Source organism: Hipposideros armiger, unplaced genomic scaffold, assembly GCF_001890085.2.
Source record: "Hipposideros armiger isolate ML-2016 unplaced genomic scaffold, ASM189008v1 scaffold_910, whole genome shotgun sequence".
In the NCBI taxonomy this organism is placed as follows: domain Eukaryota; kingdom Metazoa; phylum Chordata; class Mammalia; order Chiroptera; family Hipposideridae; genus Hipposideros; species Hipposideros armiger.
The window spans coordinates 168597-182734 of record NW_017732260.1 but is presented as its reverse complement, the minus strand read 5'-3'; the positions used below and the strand labels follow the sequence as shown (position 1 = coordinate 182734).

Sequence of the window (14138 nt, the reverse complement as noted above, 5' to 3'; positions counted from 1 at the left end):
GGTTTGGGGGGGTGGGGAGTCTCACCTTCCTGCTTTAAGCCCTGACTTTGTCTGCATAACAGAGTCGGCACAGATAGTTCACTGCCTTCTGTGGATTGTAAATTCTTTTTTTCTTGCCTGTCAGAGTGGCAATGCAAGCACTAAACTCAGGACATTCAGACAGGCACCCTTCCTCCTCCCTACCACCTCCCCTTCCATCCCTAACTTAACAACCTATCAATCAAACCACAGGCAAGAGAACTGGCAGGAGCCAGAAGGCTCTGTCTTGTTTATTCCTCAACAACCCTCCTGCCCCCATCTCTTCAGCTGGCAGGAAGTATGAGGCAGGAGTGTTTAATAACAATTCAGGGCAGCAGTAGTTGCTAAGAGCCATCTCTGGTCTCTCCTAGAACTCTGGGAAACAGCACAGTAAGCCCTGCCAGCGGGAGGTGTGGTGGAGCAAAAGTGAGGATCCCCTGAAGGGAAATCCACATCCTTGGCTGATAGAAAATTAACTCAGCCATAGCCTAAGATACCCACCTTGACGAGCCAGAAGGTCCTGAGGTAATTTAAATATTCAAATCTCCCTCATGGACTAGTGGTAGACTTGTGACAGTTCTATTCTACACCACAAGCTCCATTTGTCTGCTCTGCTATTTCCAAGGCGGGTGGGGATGGGGGAAGACTACAGTCAAGACACTTTCCAAATATTATGAGTTTTCCCTCTTCATGACAGTTCCCAGCTCAGAGTATGTAATTCCTAGATTATATAAAAACATCTGTGTTGCTGTTTTGGTTCTGTTGGTTGTCCCCACATGGAAGGAACATTGCAAACCAGTTAAGCCACCGGCAAGCTCATATCTCAGAGAGCAAATCTGAAAGAAGTTTTTAAAGACTTGGCTGATAAGCTGTCATACTAATCATTAAATACATGAGCACCTATTATGCCCCAAATCCTGGGGTCTGTGTTTCTCAAAATCTGCTCAACTGCAAGATTCCTGGCCTTCTTTTTCCTTAAGTCTTTCCCTCCTCCCATTCTAGAAACTCTCTCCCTGCAGTGTTTTCATATCCTAGCAACTTCCAAACATTTATTTAAATAATTATTTATTTCAGTGGTCAAAGGCTTTATATAAAAGCACCCCCACCACCAGACTGTTCAAAAGGGTTGGGGGAACAGGCAAAGGAACTGAGAAAACAGGTTCTTGCTTACAGTAACATCAAACTGCACAACAAATGTTATTTCTAAAAGTACCTCCCAGCAATTTTATCTTTCTTCCACACTCTGAAACAGTCTCTCCCCATTCCCTCTCTCATTCCATTGGCCCACTCTTAGTCTCCTAGGGAAACAAGGCTTATAACACAGCTACATTATTAAGGGGCAAACTCCCCTGGCCCCAAGGTGTATTCTTAGCAGAATGTACTGCATCTTTCAGCTCAATTATAACCTGAAGGGCTGCCACCCAACCAGTCTCCGCACCTCTAAGAGAAAATGGGTTCCATTTGCTTCTCTGTTGGAGACTACCACGGACATTTAGAATTAAATCCAACATGAAGCTAAGCATCATTAATCCTTTCACCCACAGGCTACCACTGGGCTTAGAAGATTGCAATGTGAGGCAAGAGTTCTAAACACAAAGGAGGCAAGAGTTCTAAACACAAAGGAAAATGAAGGCCACTCTCCGAAGTGGCTGCTTTTCAGCACAGGAAGAACATGGATATATGGCAAGAGTTTCCTGAAGCCAGATGTAGGGAACAGCCTAATGGGCCTGGAACAGAAGCAGGAACTGCTGGTGCTCCTAGGCCTCTTTAAAACAGTATTATCCATCTGCACCCCAGAGAAAACGGCAAACTGCAGCCAGCACAGCAAAAGCCCTGCCAGTAACCAGCTGGAACTTGACTCTGCTGAGGTGGACTATAGCATCTGCCACCTCAACACAGGCAGCCTCTCTGGCAGCTGCCACCGGTAAAAGGGAATGAACTGTTGTTATTAGTGGAAGAAAATTCACAGTCCTGTTACCAGGGAAGCCCAGATGTTGCTCAGAGCTACAGATGTGCCATAGGCAAAGACCAAAATATCTTCAGCAAAAAAAGCGGAAGCTACCACTGGAATCCAGGCACTGAGAGGGCACCACCACCCAAGCATACACATCCAATTTTTTAACACTTACATATGGAAATAGGTATTCCCTGTTGTAGCTGATGTAATTACAGAGAAATCAATTTATACTGCATCTGCTGGGATCAGCTGAAAGCACAGGGTGAGCAGAACACAGAGCGGAGAATCAAGAGCCAATGAACAGCTCATTACCAGGTCAGCTGCTCTGCAGGAAATTGTAAGCTGCTGAAGTTCAAGACAGCCTGAGCTGACCCTAGACTCACACCTACTCTGCTCCAGCCCTGCAAGCTCCATTTCCTGAGACATGAACTAAGATCATCTTCCCAGAGGAGAGCCCCTCCTGGGGCTGCAGGCACCTGTCCTTCCAAGTCAGGCAGAAGGCATGGTATCATTACACTGTTTGGCATCTATTACACTACCAAGAGACTCTGATTCCCAATAGCTGAAGGAGCTACCTGGCCAAGAACTTTCCCTTTAGTGGCCAAAGAATCTTTTTCAAGGCGAAACTTTCATAGCCATGACACAAACTCATAAGGCCTGATTAGGTAAGTAGCTCATAGTACAGTCTGTACCTCCTGCCCCCTTGTTTACCTGCCTCAATTGTGCCCTTGTGCTCTTTGGTAACCACCAGTAGAACACTTGGTAGACATCATGCCATGAAACTTACTTGAATGCTTTTCTCCCCCAGAGACCCAGCAGCACCATTTATCCCATTAAGAATAGCACTCAACTGAAAGCCTATTTATCAATGACTCTGAGAATGAAATGCCAGTCAAGCTGGGACCCACACAAAGGCTGTTGCCAGTCTCCAGCAACAAGTATCTGAGGTGGGACAAGAACAAGTAGTCGCTCTCAACAACAAGTGTTCTTCCCTGAAATGTTCCGGCCTGCTGTCAAGGAATCTGTAGGGAATCTCGATTTGAAACAAAACCACATCATTACCAGTTGCTCTGACCTTGTAATTGGTCATTACCCACAAACTAATGAGCCTCCCACAGAGCGCACAGATCATTTGGCAGTTAGTCCAGGGCAGTTCCGGCGGGCAGTGGGCAGCCAGACCCAGCCACCTCTTACCTTTTCAGACTTGACTTTCTTTAGCGGGCGACACTCATTCTCCCCTTCCTCTGGCTCCGGCTTAGCTCCCAAAGGATTGAGCGCAGCCCCAGGTTCAATAGCTATACTCCCAAGTGGCTCAACAGTTCCTGTGTCCACCCCTGCACTTCCATCGTACTGACCACCCCGTGCTCCCAAGGGGACTGGCTGGAGGACCCCCGGATCTTTTTCTGAACACGTCCCCACTCCTTCGCTTCTCTCCTTCTTGCTCTTAGACGAGCTGTTCTCCTTCTCCTTTTTGGAGCCGGCTACACTGCGGGATGCCTTAGTCGCCTTCTCTGAGCCCTTGGGAGCAATAGCAGCAACCAGGCCCCCTGCATTGGCACCGTCTCCTGAGCGTCCCTGCACCTCTTTCTTGCTAGCGGCCCCGTCACTTGGCGTGAACAGGGAAGTCCCTGGAGTGGGTTTGCTAGTGTCTTTGCCACTCTTATTCCTTTTGGATTTTGATTTGCCTTCCTTCCCTTGAGGACCTGGCACTGGGGTCACAAACTTGATGTTGTCTGGTAGTGTGGCCACAGCATTGGGAGCCGGTATCCCCGCCTCCTTTGAGCCTGACATTTCCAGTTTCTGCTGGTCCTTTTCCAGATCGGCGTCCAGGTCAATGATGAGATTCCCTACTCCAATGTCCCATTCATCCCCACTGTCGTATGTCTCAACCGGGTTTGCATCCACTCCTTTCCCTCCGGAGGATCCACTGCTCAAGGACATCTTAGAGTCAACGTCCCACCTCAAGATTCAAGGCTCTTCCTTGCCCCAGCTTTCCTATTTTCAGCTTCAGCTATGTTCTCAGACCTGCCACATTGGTCAGTACATGCCCAGTGGACAACATCATTGCTGGAAAAAGAAAATTTAAAGAGCTGTTAAAGGAAACAATACAGGCAAGGAGACAGCCTGAAACAAACTCCCACACAAACCAGACCCTTCCTAGGGGGCTATCATATCACAGTGGACAAGACAAACAAGTTTAATTGTATTTCTAACCAAGTCACATTGGACCAAGGGAAAAGTTAATTCCCACTCCATCTCCCCAGGGAAGAGTGTATATATCTCCAACTGCCCGGAGATTCTGTGGTAAATCTTAACTAGGAATCCTCTACAGTTAGTTTCCCATTACCAAGAGACTTATTTCTACCACTGCCAGTTGGCAATCCTCCCTCAATCAATACAGGCCCTGGCATATCAGATTCAAGTTCTAGCACAACTTTACTCACACCCATTTCTCCTTGCTACTTCTTATCAGAACGTAGATTAGCCAAAGGCTTTAAAAGTCTTCTACTGGACCAGCCGACTGGCGCATTGGTTAAGAACTGGCTTGGGACACCAGCTCTGAACAGCAGGGCCCCGGTTTGGATCCCACATTAGGGCCAGTGACGCTGCAACCTCTACAGCTAAGATGATGAACAACAACAGCTCGAGCTGGGCTGCTGTGAGTCGCCGGCGACGGCGTAGGCTGCAGCGGGGCTGCAGTGGGCTGCCATGAGCTGCGTGAGTGGCCAGCAGCCTTCGTGAGAGGCCGGCAGCCGGTATGAGTTGCCGGGAGCCACTGTGAGCGGCTGACTACTGACCGGCGACCGATTGCCTCATCCGGGAAGAGCACAATGATCATACCAACATGGGCCAGTGAAGCGACGTCCTCCACAACTAGACTGAAGAACAAAAACAGCAATTTGTCTACCTCTCTGTTCCCCTTCCCCGATTCCCCAATGCTGTTCCCCTCCCCTCAATTCCCCAATAAAATCTTTAAAAAACAAAAAAAAAAAGAAAGAAAATAAAAGTCCTCTACTAACAAGGTATGTCCCTACTAAAAATAATAAACATTCTTTGTCATTCTACTGTTGGGGGGGGCATCTAATTATGGGCAAATACAAATAAAAGAGAAAAACAAGAAGAACTGGGACAAATACAGCAGGATAGGGAGCAAAAATTGCAACTAGAGGAAATATTGTCAGAAAGGCCTCAACAGATCAGCTTAAATTCAATTAAATCTGCCTTATTAAACTTCAGGTTTCAAATTACATCCAAATAGAATTCAATCTGGCCTTTCTCACTTCCCACTAAAATGTCTATGAAGACATAAACACACACACACACACACACACACACACACACACACACACACACACAAATACTTTACCCTATCAAAATAAACTACTAAAAAATATTACTGACCACAACTAGACTGAAGAACAAAAGGACAGCAACTTGTCTGTTCCCCTTTCCCGATTCCCCAATATTGTTCCCCTCCCCCAATTCCCCAATAAAATCTTAAAAAAAAAAAAAACTACTACTGAGAAATCTAACACCAGAATGTTGGATAACTCTACATTTTTTATGGCACTGCATTGATAAATACCAGGGCCTTATCACATGAAATAGAGACTAGCTAAAAAAAAGGGGGTTGGCGGTGGGGAAAAGGCAATTTATATCTCTCCAGTCTCCTGACTCATGAGACCTAGGGATAGTGTACCATCTAGAAAAGCCTCGCAGTCAACATACACCATCCTGGTATTACTTTATGACAAAACCAAAGAGTTCTGTTCTGCTCACTGCCCTGCCCACCATCTTCCTATATCCATTTAGAAAAGAACTCGCAAAAGATAACAGAACAGAAAAAGCAAACCAGTGGTGGCACAGTGAATCCTACAAAGTAGATTCCTAACAGGTAAATGCTACAGATAGAACAGAGACAAAACAAATTGTACTTTTCACTTACTCTCTCAACAGTATCAAAAGACCAGGGTGCAGTTACAAGAAAAGATGTCATCCTAGGAAAGCAGAGCTGTACCAAGTGGATGCCTGATAGCAACTAGGATTTGAGACAGAACGGTGTGCACATTAATCTGCCATTTAGCTGTAGCTCTGAGAAGAAAATACATCCTTTACCCAAAAAGGGAGCTTGGTACCAACAGCAACCAGCCACTGCTGGCATCAAGTCTACATAAATCTTACTTCATAAAAAGCAAAAAGCGCGTGTGTGTGGGGGGTGTGGGGGGAGCGGGCTGGGGGATGGGACATGATGCTGGAACTCTGTAAAAATGCTACCCATAAGGTAAAGAAAACAAAATCCTTGAAGAGTCAGAGAAATGATACCTCTGATAATGATCCAGAATTCTGAAGAAATTTTTAGTATAATGTTTGGAATTCTCAATACTACACAAGACTTGGCCTCCACAAAACAATCAAGTACGTTATCTGTTCATTCATTCAAAAAAATTTGTATTCATTGCCTACTATGTGCCAGGCACCAAACTAGGTTCTGGGAATACAGCAGTAAGTAAGACAGTGAATAACACAGTGAAACATGGTACTCAAAAATAATTCTATTATGGGGGGGCCAAGAGCATTTCCAGAACAGGGAATGCCAGCCAATTGAATCTGCACTACAGAAGATTATTAAAGCAAAGTTCTTCCCAACATCATAATTTATCACATCTGCAATCTTTGCAATTGTGGTTAGGCTTAGAACATAACCCACAGTCATCTAAAGCTCACCCACCTACTTCCCTCCAGAGATGCGCTGTCATCAGTATTTGATTTAACCATTAAAACAACCCCATGCTTGTTTATCCTTGGAAAAACAATTAAACTTTCAAAAGACCTTCCTCTTCAAAAATAAAACAAAACTTCCTCTAGAAAACAGGATGGCAATGGAAGAGAGGCTCTGGAGGTGTGTATAAAGGAAAGAATATAAAGTACATAAAAATGTTAGTGCTCACTGAGAGATTCTGATAGTTTTCCACTGTACTGGCTGACCTGTCATGTGGAGATAGAAAGAAATCCTACCTTTCTTTACGGAAGGACAAAAATTGGGCCAACCTCATAATGCTCTGCAATAACAAATGTTAAAAGAGAATGAAAAATACTGAATTTTCGGGAGAAAAGGTTGTTAGTCAGGAATCACACTGAATCAAGTTGTTTGTTATGTGTAAAAGCAATAGATTTTCAGTTATGCAAAAACACATATATATCCACCTTGTTAAAAACTATCCGAAGCACTAAAATCAGTTCAATGTAGCATAAATTCGAACACATACCAACTGAATTTTGTAATATGATGAGTAACCTCAATGTAGATATTTAAAAAATCATTCCTAAAAAGGATATGAGGCAAAATCAATGATTATAATAATGTAGAACCTCAGAAAGTTCAGCCTTAATACCAGTAAGGGGAAATACTTCATTTCTTCTTGTCCCAACTCCATATGTCATGGAAAACTGTTTTGTTTTTTTCTAATAAGCAAGAAATACTGTCATAACATTTTTAAAAAATTGTGCTTCTTCTCAAAAGGGAGCTGGAGAAAAAAACATCTAATGGCCTGTGCTTATTTCTAGGTTCCACATCTTAAGTGAGATATTCATGCATTAAATGGAGGGATGTCCAGAAGAGTATAGTCAAAGAACAAGAAGTCATTTCATAAGAGAAAAGGTCTTAGAAACTGGTATTCTTTAGAAAGGAGAATACTGAAGGGAAACAGGCTGGGTAGCTTTAAACATATGATGATTGTAATGTGGAAGAGAGAAATGTGTTCTGTGATGCTGAGGGTAGAAACAGGACCTGTACGTAGAAGTTACAGAAAGACAGATGTTTAACTAGGGGAAAAAATTTAATAACTTGAGATTTCTAACAATGGCTCACCAAGCTTAATGAAGGCATATCTTTATCACTGAAAGTAGTAAGCAGAAAAAGCATAATCGCCTGCTAATCAAATTACATAATGAATTCCTCTATGTGTGGTAGGGAGTAGTCTGGACATGCCTAGGGACTTTTTCAAATCTATAATTCTATTAATGTAGCTATGAAAATAGTACTTTCCCTGTTAGAAAAACTACCCAGAATTTCTGAATGACTAGGATATGAAGAATACATATTATGAGGACTGCTCTTTAGTGGTACTGATGTTCTTTAGAGAGCCACTGTCTTACTAATATTTTTGAGGATGTTAAGAGTTTTCATAAGTACTACTTTTCAACCAGGTGACTTTTCGGAAATCCAGCTTTCCAAACCCAGCAGGCTTCACAGTAGTAACTCTGGTGGTATATTTCCAAAGATGCACTGTAAAATCGCCAAGGATTCTTTAATCAGCCTGGCTGCAGCAGCCAAACCACTTCCCATCTGCTCCCTACAGCATCCCTGGCTTTATACAGCTAATCATCAACTCTCTGACAGGTCATTGCAGAGATGTTTAACCCCAGGAGGCAGGGCAGCTAACATGCTAGCTGGAAATGAAAAGCACTGACCTCTTGCTTCCATGGCAGTGAAAATGCACAATCAGGAGAAGCAATACCTTACAGAGAACACAAAGCACTTTCAACTTGAAAGAGCTTCTGTAAATATTTTCCTCCCTCTTCTCTCTTCTGCCTAATTGTACGCCACCACTTTCCTATTTAGGACCACAATTCACCAGACTCTGGAATTCCTTGTCAGTACCATTTGTGCTTTGTTCCTGCACTTGATTGCCTCTCTGCGGGGACCAAGATAGGTCATGACAATCACTCCCTCCCCCATATCCTGTACCTATAACAACAGGAGTTCACATCCCAGTTTCTTCTCTGGAACCCAACTCCATCTCTCAGACTCCCAGCCCACAGACTGGCTTGTATCACACATTTCAGGTATTAACAGCTTTTTTAGGGCACATGCCATAGATCACACTACTCAAGAATGAACAAGGCCTTGGCGAAGAATGCGAAAAGAAGTCCTCATGTGAGGTCTCTGCCCCTGCCCGGCGGACATAAGCAGCAACTGACCTTATTTATGTCCAAACATAATGAGAACAGTACTTCTCTTTCCACCCAAATAAAGCTCTGTACCCATCCTAGAGGGCTTCAAAGAGAGAATCTTTAATTGCCAGCTACCCACAAATAATCTGGTCTAAGTAGCTATTGTCCAATGCTGTTCTACTGTAAATTTATCTGTCATCCCCTATCCTTATGGGTTTTGAATCGATTTTCTTATAGGCTCTGATCTGAACAAGTAACAGTGTGTGTGAGTGTGTATAATCTGCTTGGGACCACACAGGTCACACACATTTGGATGTGAGGATGATCTGTCTGGCTAGGTAGTTCCCTCCAAAAGCTGTAAGCACGGACAAACAAACAAACAATGCTATACTCAATTCTAGGAATGTAGCACAGTGCAGGAAAAAGAGAACAGAACTTACAATCAAAAGATGTGATTTCTGGCCTCAAATTTCCACTGACCCCAGTCAGATCGCTAGCCAAGTTGCTTCATTAAATATTAATTTTTTCATTATAAAATGGAAGGAGAATCCATCATGGTTCTAAGCATATTATGAGGGTACAAATCTGAAAAACATAAGACAATTCAAAAATACAGTGACCCAAATATTCTCATAGAGTTCTGGTGTCTGAACTTAAAGAGGGCTGTTTCAAGATACCTTGAGTACCTAAGGTATTTAAAAAAATAAAGATGTTTAAAATTTTTTTTTTTTACAAATTAAATTACAGGTAGTACCAATATCCATTTCAGGTCTACGAAAGAAAATGACAATCCTTTCTTGTCCCATAAACTTAGTGTTCTGGGTTTTCCCTTTCTGGTACTCCTACCTCAGATGTGGCTCATAAAACCCTACACTACAGTGTCGGACAAAGAAGACTCCATCTTGCTTCAAAAATCCCTCAGGGCCAAGGCACCAATGTCAAGGCTCATGGTTTTAACATCTGGACTGTCTCTTCACCAACTGTTCCAATCCAAAAGACTGCTGAACTCACTGACAGGACAGGCCTTCAAATCTAAATTGTGTGAACAGGTTCCTAGGGTTTGATGCCCCAGGGCACTCTCAATAAACCAATGAGATACAGCAAGGTTGCTAGAATAAAACCATATCATACCATCTTCCCTCAATTCCAGATGCTACTTTGAAATCACTTCATACTTAGCCAACCTCAGTTGAGGCTAGTACAACATGTAAACCATCCTCGTGACTTACCCAGCTGGAAGAAAAGGCATCTCCTTTCCCACCTGCTACACTTCATAGAAGCTCACTAATCAACTCGATTTCCACCTAGGGCTCTAATGAGAAACAATCAAGTTTCCTTTGGGTCTCTCCTTTAATTTATTACATTAATTACTGTAACAAAGGAACTGTGTCATCTCCTCAAGTACCACAGCTCTCTGCTTATATCTCCAATGGGGATCAGATAAAGAACAGACTAACAGTGCCAATTTGAGAAGACGGATCCAATTCAACAGGGCTCATCTGACAACGTGTCACCTAAGGACATAAAAGTGTAGCATCCTTCAGTCCCTGCGTGTTTATATGCTGCATCTCATGAATAGTTTTATGGCCCTCACAGGCTGCTATGCTCAAAGATTATGCGGCTTGACCTGTTTTATTTCACATAATCAACTGACACTTCCACAAGGACATAGCTATTCAACAACAAAAAAATGTTCAGGCTTAGAGCTTTGGTGTTTGTCGATACTGCTCTGTGCCAGCATACATCTCACAACAGGCTAAACAGCATACTGAATATGTAAATAATTCAATCCCAACCCTACAGGGATTCATTTGGTGGAACTAGTACACAGAGAAAACCCTTACCAAGGCCTATGTGTAAGTAGGCCAAGAAGCAGAAGGGGAAGACCATCTAAAGCAAATAAAGAAAGCTCTACCATCCCCCCTCCCCTAATAATGAGGGTCATGTAGCCATTTATAATTTAGTTCTTATTCCCAGAGGTAAACTTTCTGTGCTAAAGACAAAGAGGTGATGTCAAATTCTCAGAAAAAATTAAATAGTGAAAATAGCTAGAAATCAGGAGATCTAAGAAATTGACCTTCCACACCGAGTCATTGTGTCAAAGCTTTTCTGTATCTCAATCTCCTCATGTCTAAAACAGGGAATAATATGGGTCAAGTTCACAGGCATAAGGGAAATAAAAAACGAAGCATTTTTCAGGAAATACAGAAACTGCCTTCATTTTTTATATTCTAGACCTCACCTCCCTTCCTAAATCTTACACAAGAACTGCTATTCTATAACTCTAAAAAGAAAACCTCTCTATCAAAAGATATCTACGTTGTTGGACTAGAAAAAAATGGTGGACTCCATATGCGCATCCTTAAGGATCTCTCAACCATGTCTCCTTCTCCAGCCTTGTCTCATGACCACGTTCTGCCCTCTGCAGCCCACTCCCACCTTACTGCCTCATGGCTTTTACCTGAGAGACACTGCCTGTGTACATGCTACTTCTCAACGTGTGCGATGATCTGATTAACATTTGTTTCCTCCACTAGACTGCAAACACCCTGCTCACCACTGTATCTCAAGACCAGTGTTTGGTTCAGTCTGCCCTCAAATATGTTGGTCAATAAGTAAATGAAGGAATACTGCTTTCTTCAATGGGCAGAATCATAACTGTGCCTAGGCTGCCATTTCTCCTCTCCATTCTTACTTCAGCTTGATTTGTCACTAGTTATAAACTGTCTCAATTACCTGACAATTTTCAAACTTACTAGACCAGAGTGTGAATTCTTCTCTCTAGGATACTGGATGCAGGTATCATTAAGAATCTGGGGGTGGGAGGGACAGCCGAGTGGCTCGTTGGTTAAGAGTTGGCTTAGGAGCTTGAGCTCTGAGCAGGAGAGCCACCGGTTCGGATCCCACATGGGCCAGTGACACTGCGCCCTCTACAGCTAAGATGGTGAACAACAGCTCGACCTGGAGCTGGGCTGCCGTGAGTCGCTGGTGACAGCGTAGGCTGCAGTGGGGCTGAAGTGGGCTGCCATGAACTACCGTGAGTGTCCGGCAGCCAGCGTGAACTGCCAGCAGCTGGCGTGAGCAGCCGTCCAATGGCCGGCAACCAATCTGCCTCACCCGGGAAGAGCGCAATGAAAATACCAACATAGGCCAGTGAAGCGACGTCCTCCACAACTAGACTGAAGAACAAAAGGACAGCAACTTGTCTGTTCCCCTTCCCCCAATTCCCCAGTGCTGTTCCCATCCCCCAATTCCCCAATTAAAAAAAAATCTTAAAAAAAAAAAATCTAGGGGGAAGGTTAGAAAAGCAGCCCCCACATTTCTTAAAATGCCTAAGTGCTGCTGAGTATTCTGTCTTCAAACAGTCTCAACCATGCATAGTTGCTTCTCAAAATAGGGCTAGTCCACAAATCAGGTATTCTGGACATCACCAACTCCAGAGTGCACTCATGTATATACTTAAATGTATAAGTCAGACTACCAGACTTAAACCATCCAGTCATCACATTTTAAATACCTATGAATTAAAGGTGACAGAAGTCAGAAAAGTGGTCAGATCTGTTAGAGACTAAAAAAATTAACTAGTAATAGGGACAATAACAATAAACCCCCAAAAATGAGATAATTATTATTAAACCCTGGGAAAGAACAAAAGTTGTACAAGAAAGCATAGCAGTATACTAAGTGGCTCAATAATAAATAATCTTTAATACAATAAATAAGGAATATTTATCTAACTAAAACTTGTGACATAACTATATTAAGAGGGCTTGATAAGGGAGGGCAATTAAGAGAGAATATTTATTATTTAGAAATATGGTAGTAAATACAAGAGAAAGACCAAAAAGTTTAAAGCAGTTGCCTACTGGGAGAAAGACTTGGTAGTAGGAAAGAGTAAATAGTGGATTGCTGATTTTCATTAAAAGCCATAGTAGTATTTGACTTTTAATATAAAATTCATGAGAAGAGACAAAGTGATTAATTTGATAAAACATTTAGTAATTTTATAAAAAGGATATACAGATATTCTTTGACTTATGGTGGAGTTACATCCAGATAAACCCATTTTCAGAAGTTGAAAATACTAAAAAGTCAAAAATGCATTTAATACACCTAACCTACCGAACATCAGTTTAGCCTGGCCTACCTTAAATGTGCTGAGAACACTTACATTAGCCTATAGTTGGGCAAAACCATCTCTCTACTGCTGCTCATCATCATAAGAGAGATCATATGGCATATTGCTAGCCCAAAAGAGGATCAAAATTCAAAGCGGTTTTTACTGAATGTTATCCTTTTTGCGCCATTGTAAAGTTGAAAAATTGTAGGTTGAACCATTAAGTTGGGGACTGTCTGTACTCCTCAAAATACCCCTTGTTTCCCTCAATAGGTTATTTGTTATAAAATATACCATTTCAGTAATGTTTAAAAACCTAAGGGAGATGGGAGGAGAGGCAGCAAAAGTGAGGTAGGTGTGACTAACATGAGGCACCTTTGTGGTAATGGAACTCTTCCGTTATCTTGACTGTGGTGGAAGTAAAATTGCATGAAACTAAATATACATGCTCATAAATGGGTACAAGTAAAACTCGGGTAATTTGAACAAGATAGGTGTAGTTTATCAATGTCGATATCTGGTTGTGATATTGTACTGTAGTTCTGCAAGATGTTACCAGTGGAGAAAATTGGGTAAAGGATACAAGGCATCCCTCTGTATTATTCTTTTATTAAAAAAAAAATTTTTTTTTAATTGGGAGAGGGGAACAGTGTTGGGGAATCAGGGAAGGGGAGCAGACAAGTTGCTGTTCTTTGGTTCTTCAGTCTAGTTGTGGAGGACATCGCTTCACTGGCCCATATTGGTATTATCATTGTGCTCTTCCCGGGTGAGGCAGATTGTTTGCCGGCCTCTGGACGGCCGCTCATAGCTGCTCTTGGTAGCTCACACTGGCTGCTGGTTGCTCTCGCTGGCTGCTGGCCACACACAGTAGTTTATGGCAGCCCACTGCAGCAGGGGCTGCAGCCTACACCGTCGCCTCACGACATCCCAGCTCCAGGTTGAGCTGTTGTTCACCATCTTAGCTGTAGAGGGCGCAGTGTCACTGGCCCTCAGGTGGGATCTGAACTGGGGCCCTTCTGCACAGAGCTGGCGTCCCAAGCCAGCTATTAACCAACGCGCCACTCGGCCGGCCCTGTATTATTCTTACAACTC

The 14138-nt window shown here is 42.9% G+C and overlaps 1 protein-coding gene across 4 annotated transcripts in view; it reads right to left on the bottom strand.

Moving 5' to 3' along the window:
* The window catches only part of ZNF609 (zinc finger protein 609), a 221053-nt gene extending 211456 nt beyond the window's left edge, over nt 1-9597 (bottom strand). For 3 of the 4 annotated variants that reach the window (XM_019630420.1, XM_019630421.1, XM_019630422.1), the window contains exons 1-2: nt 9370-9597; nt 3170-4042 (exon numbers count right to left, since the gene is read on the bottom strand). In XM_019630420.1, the coding sequence (XP_019485965.1) occupies nt 3170-3916 (747 nt within the window). In that variant the 5' untranslated portion in view covers nt 3917-4042; nt 9370-9597. The remainder of the gene's footprint in view (nt 1-3169; nt 4043-9369) is intronic. The other variant, XM_019630419.1, reaches the window with a different exon arrangement.
* Nucleotides 9598-14138: the final 4541 nt, after the last annotated feature.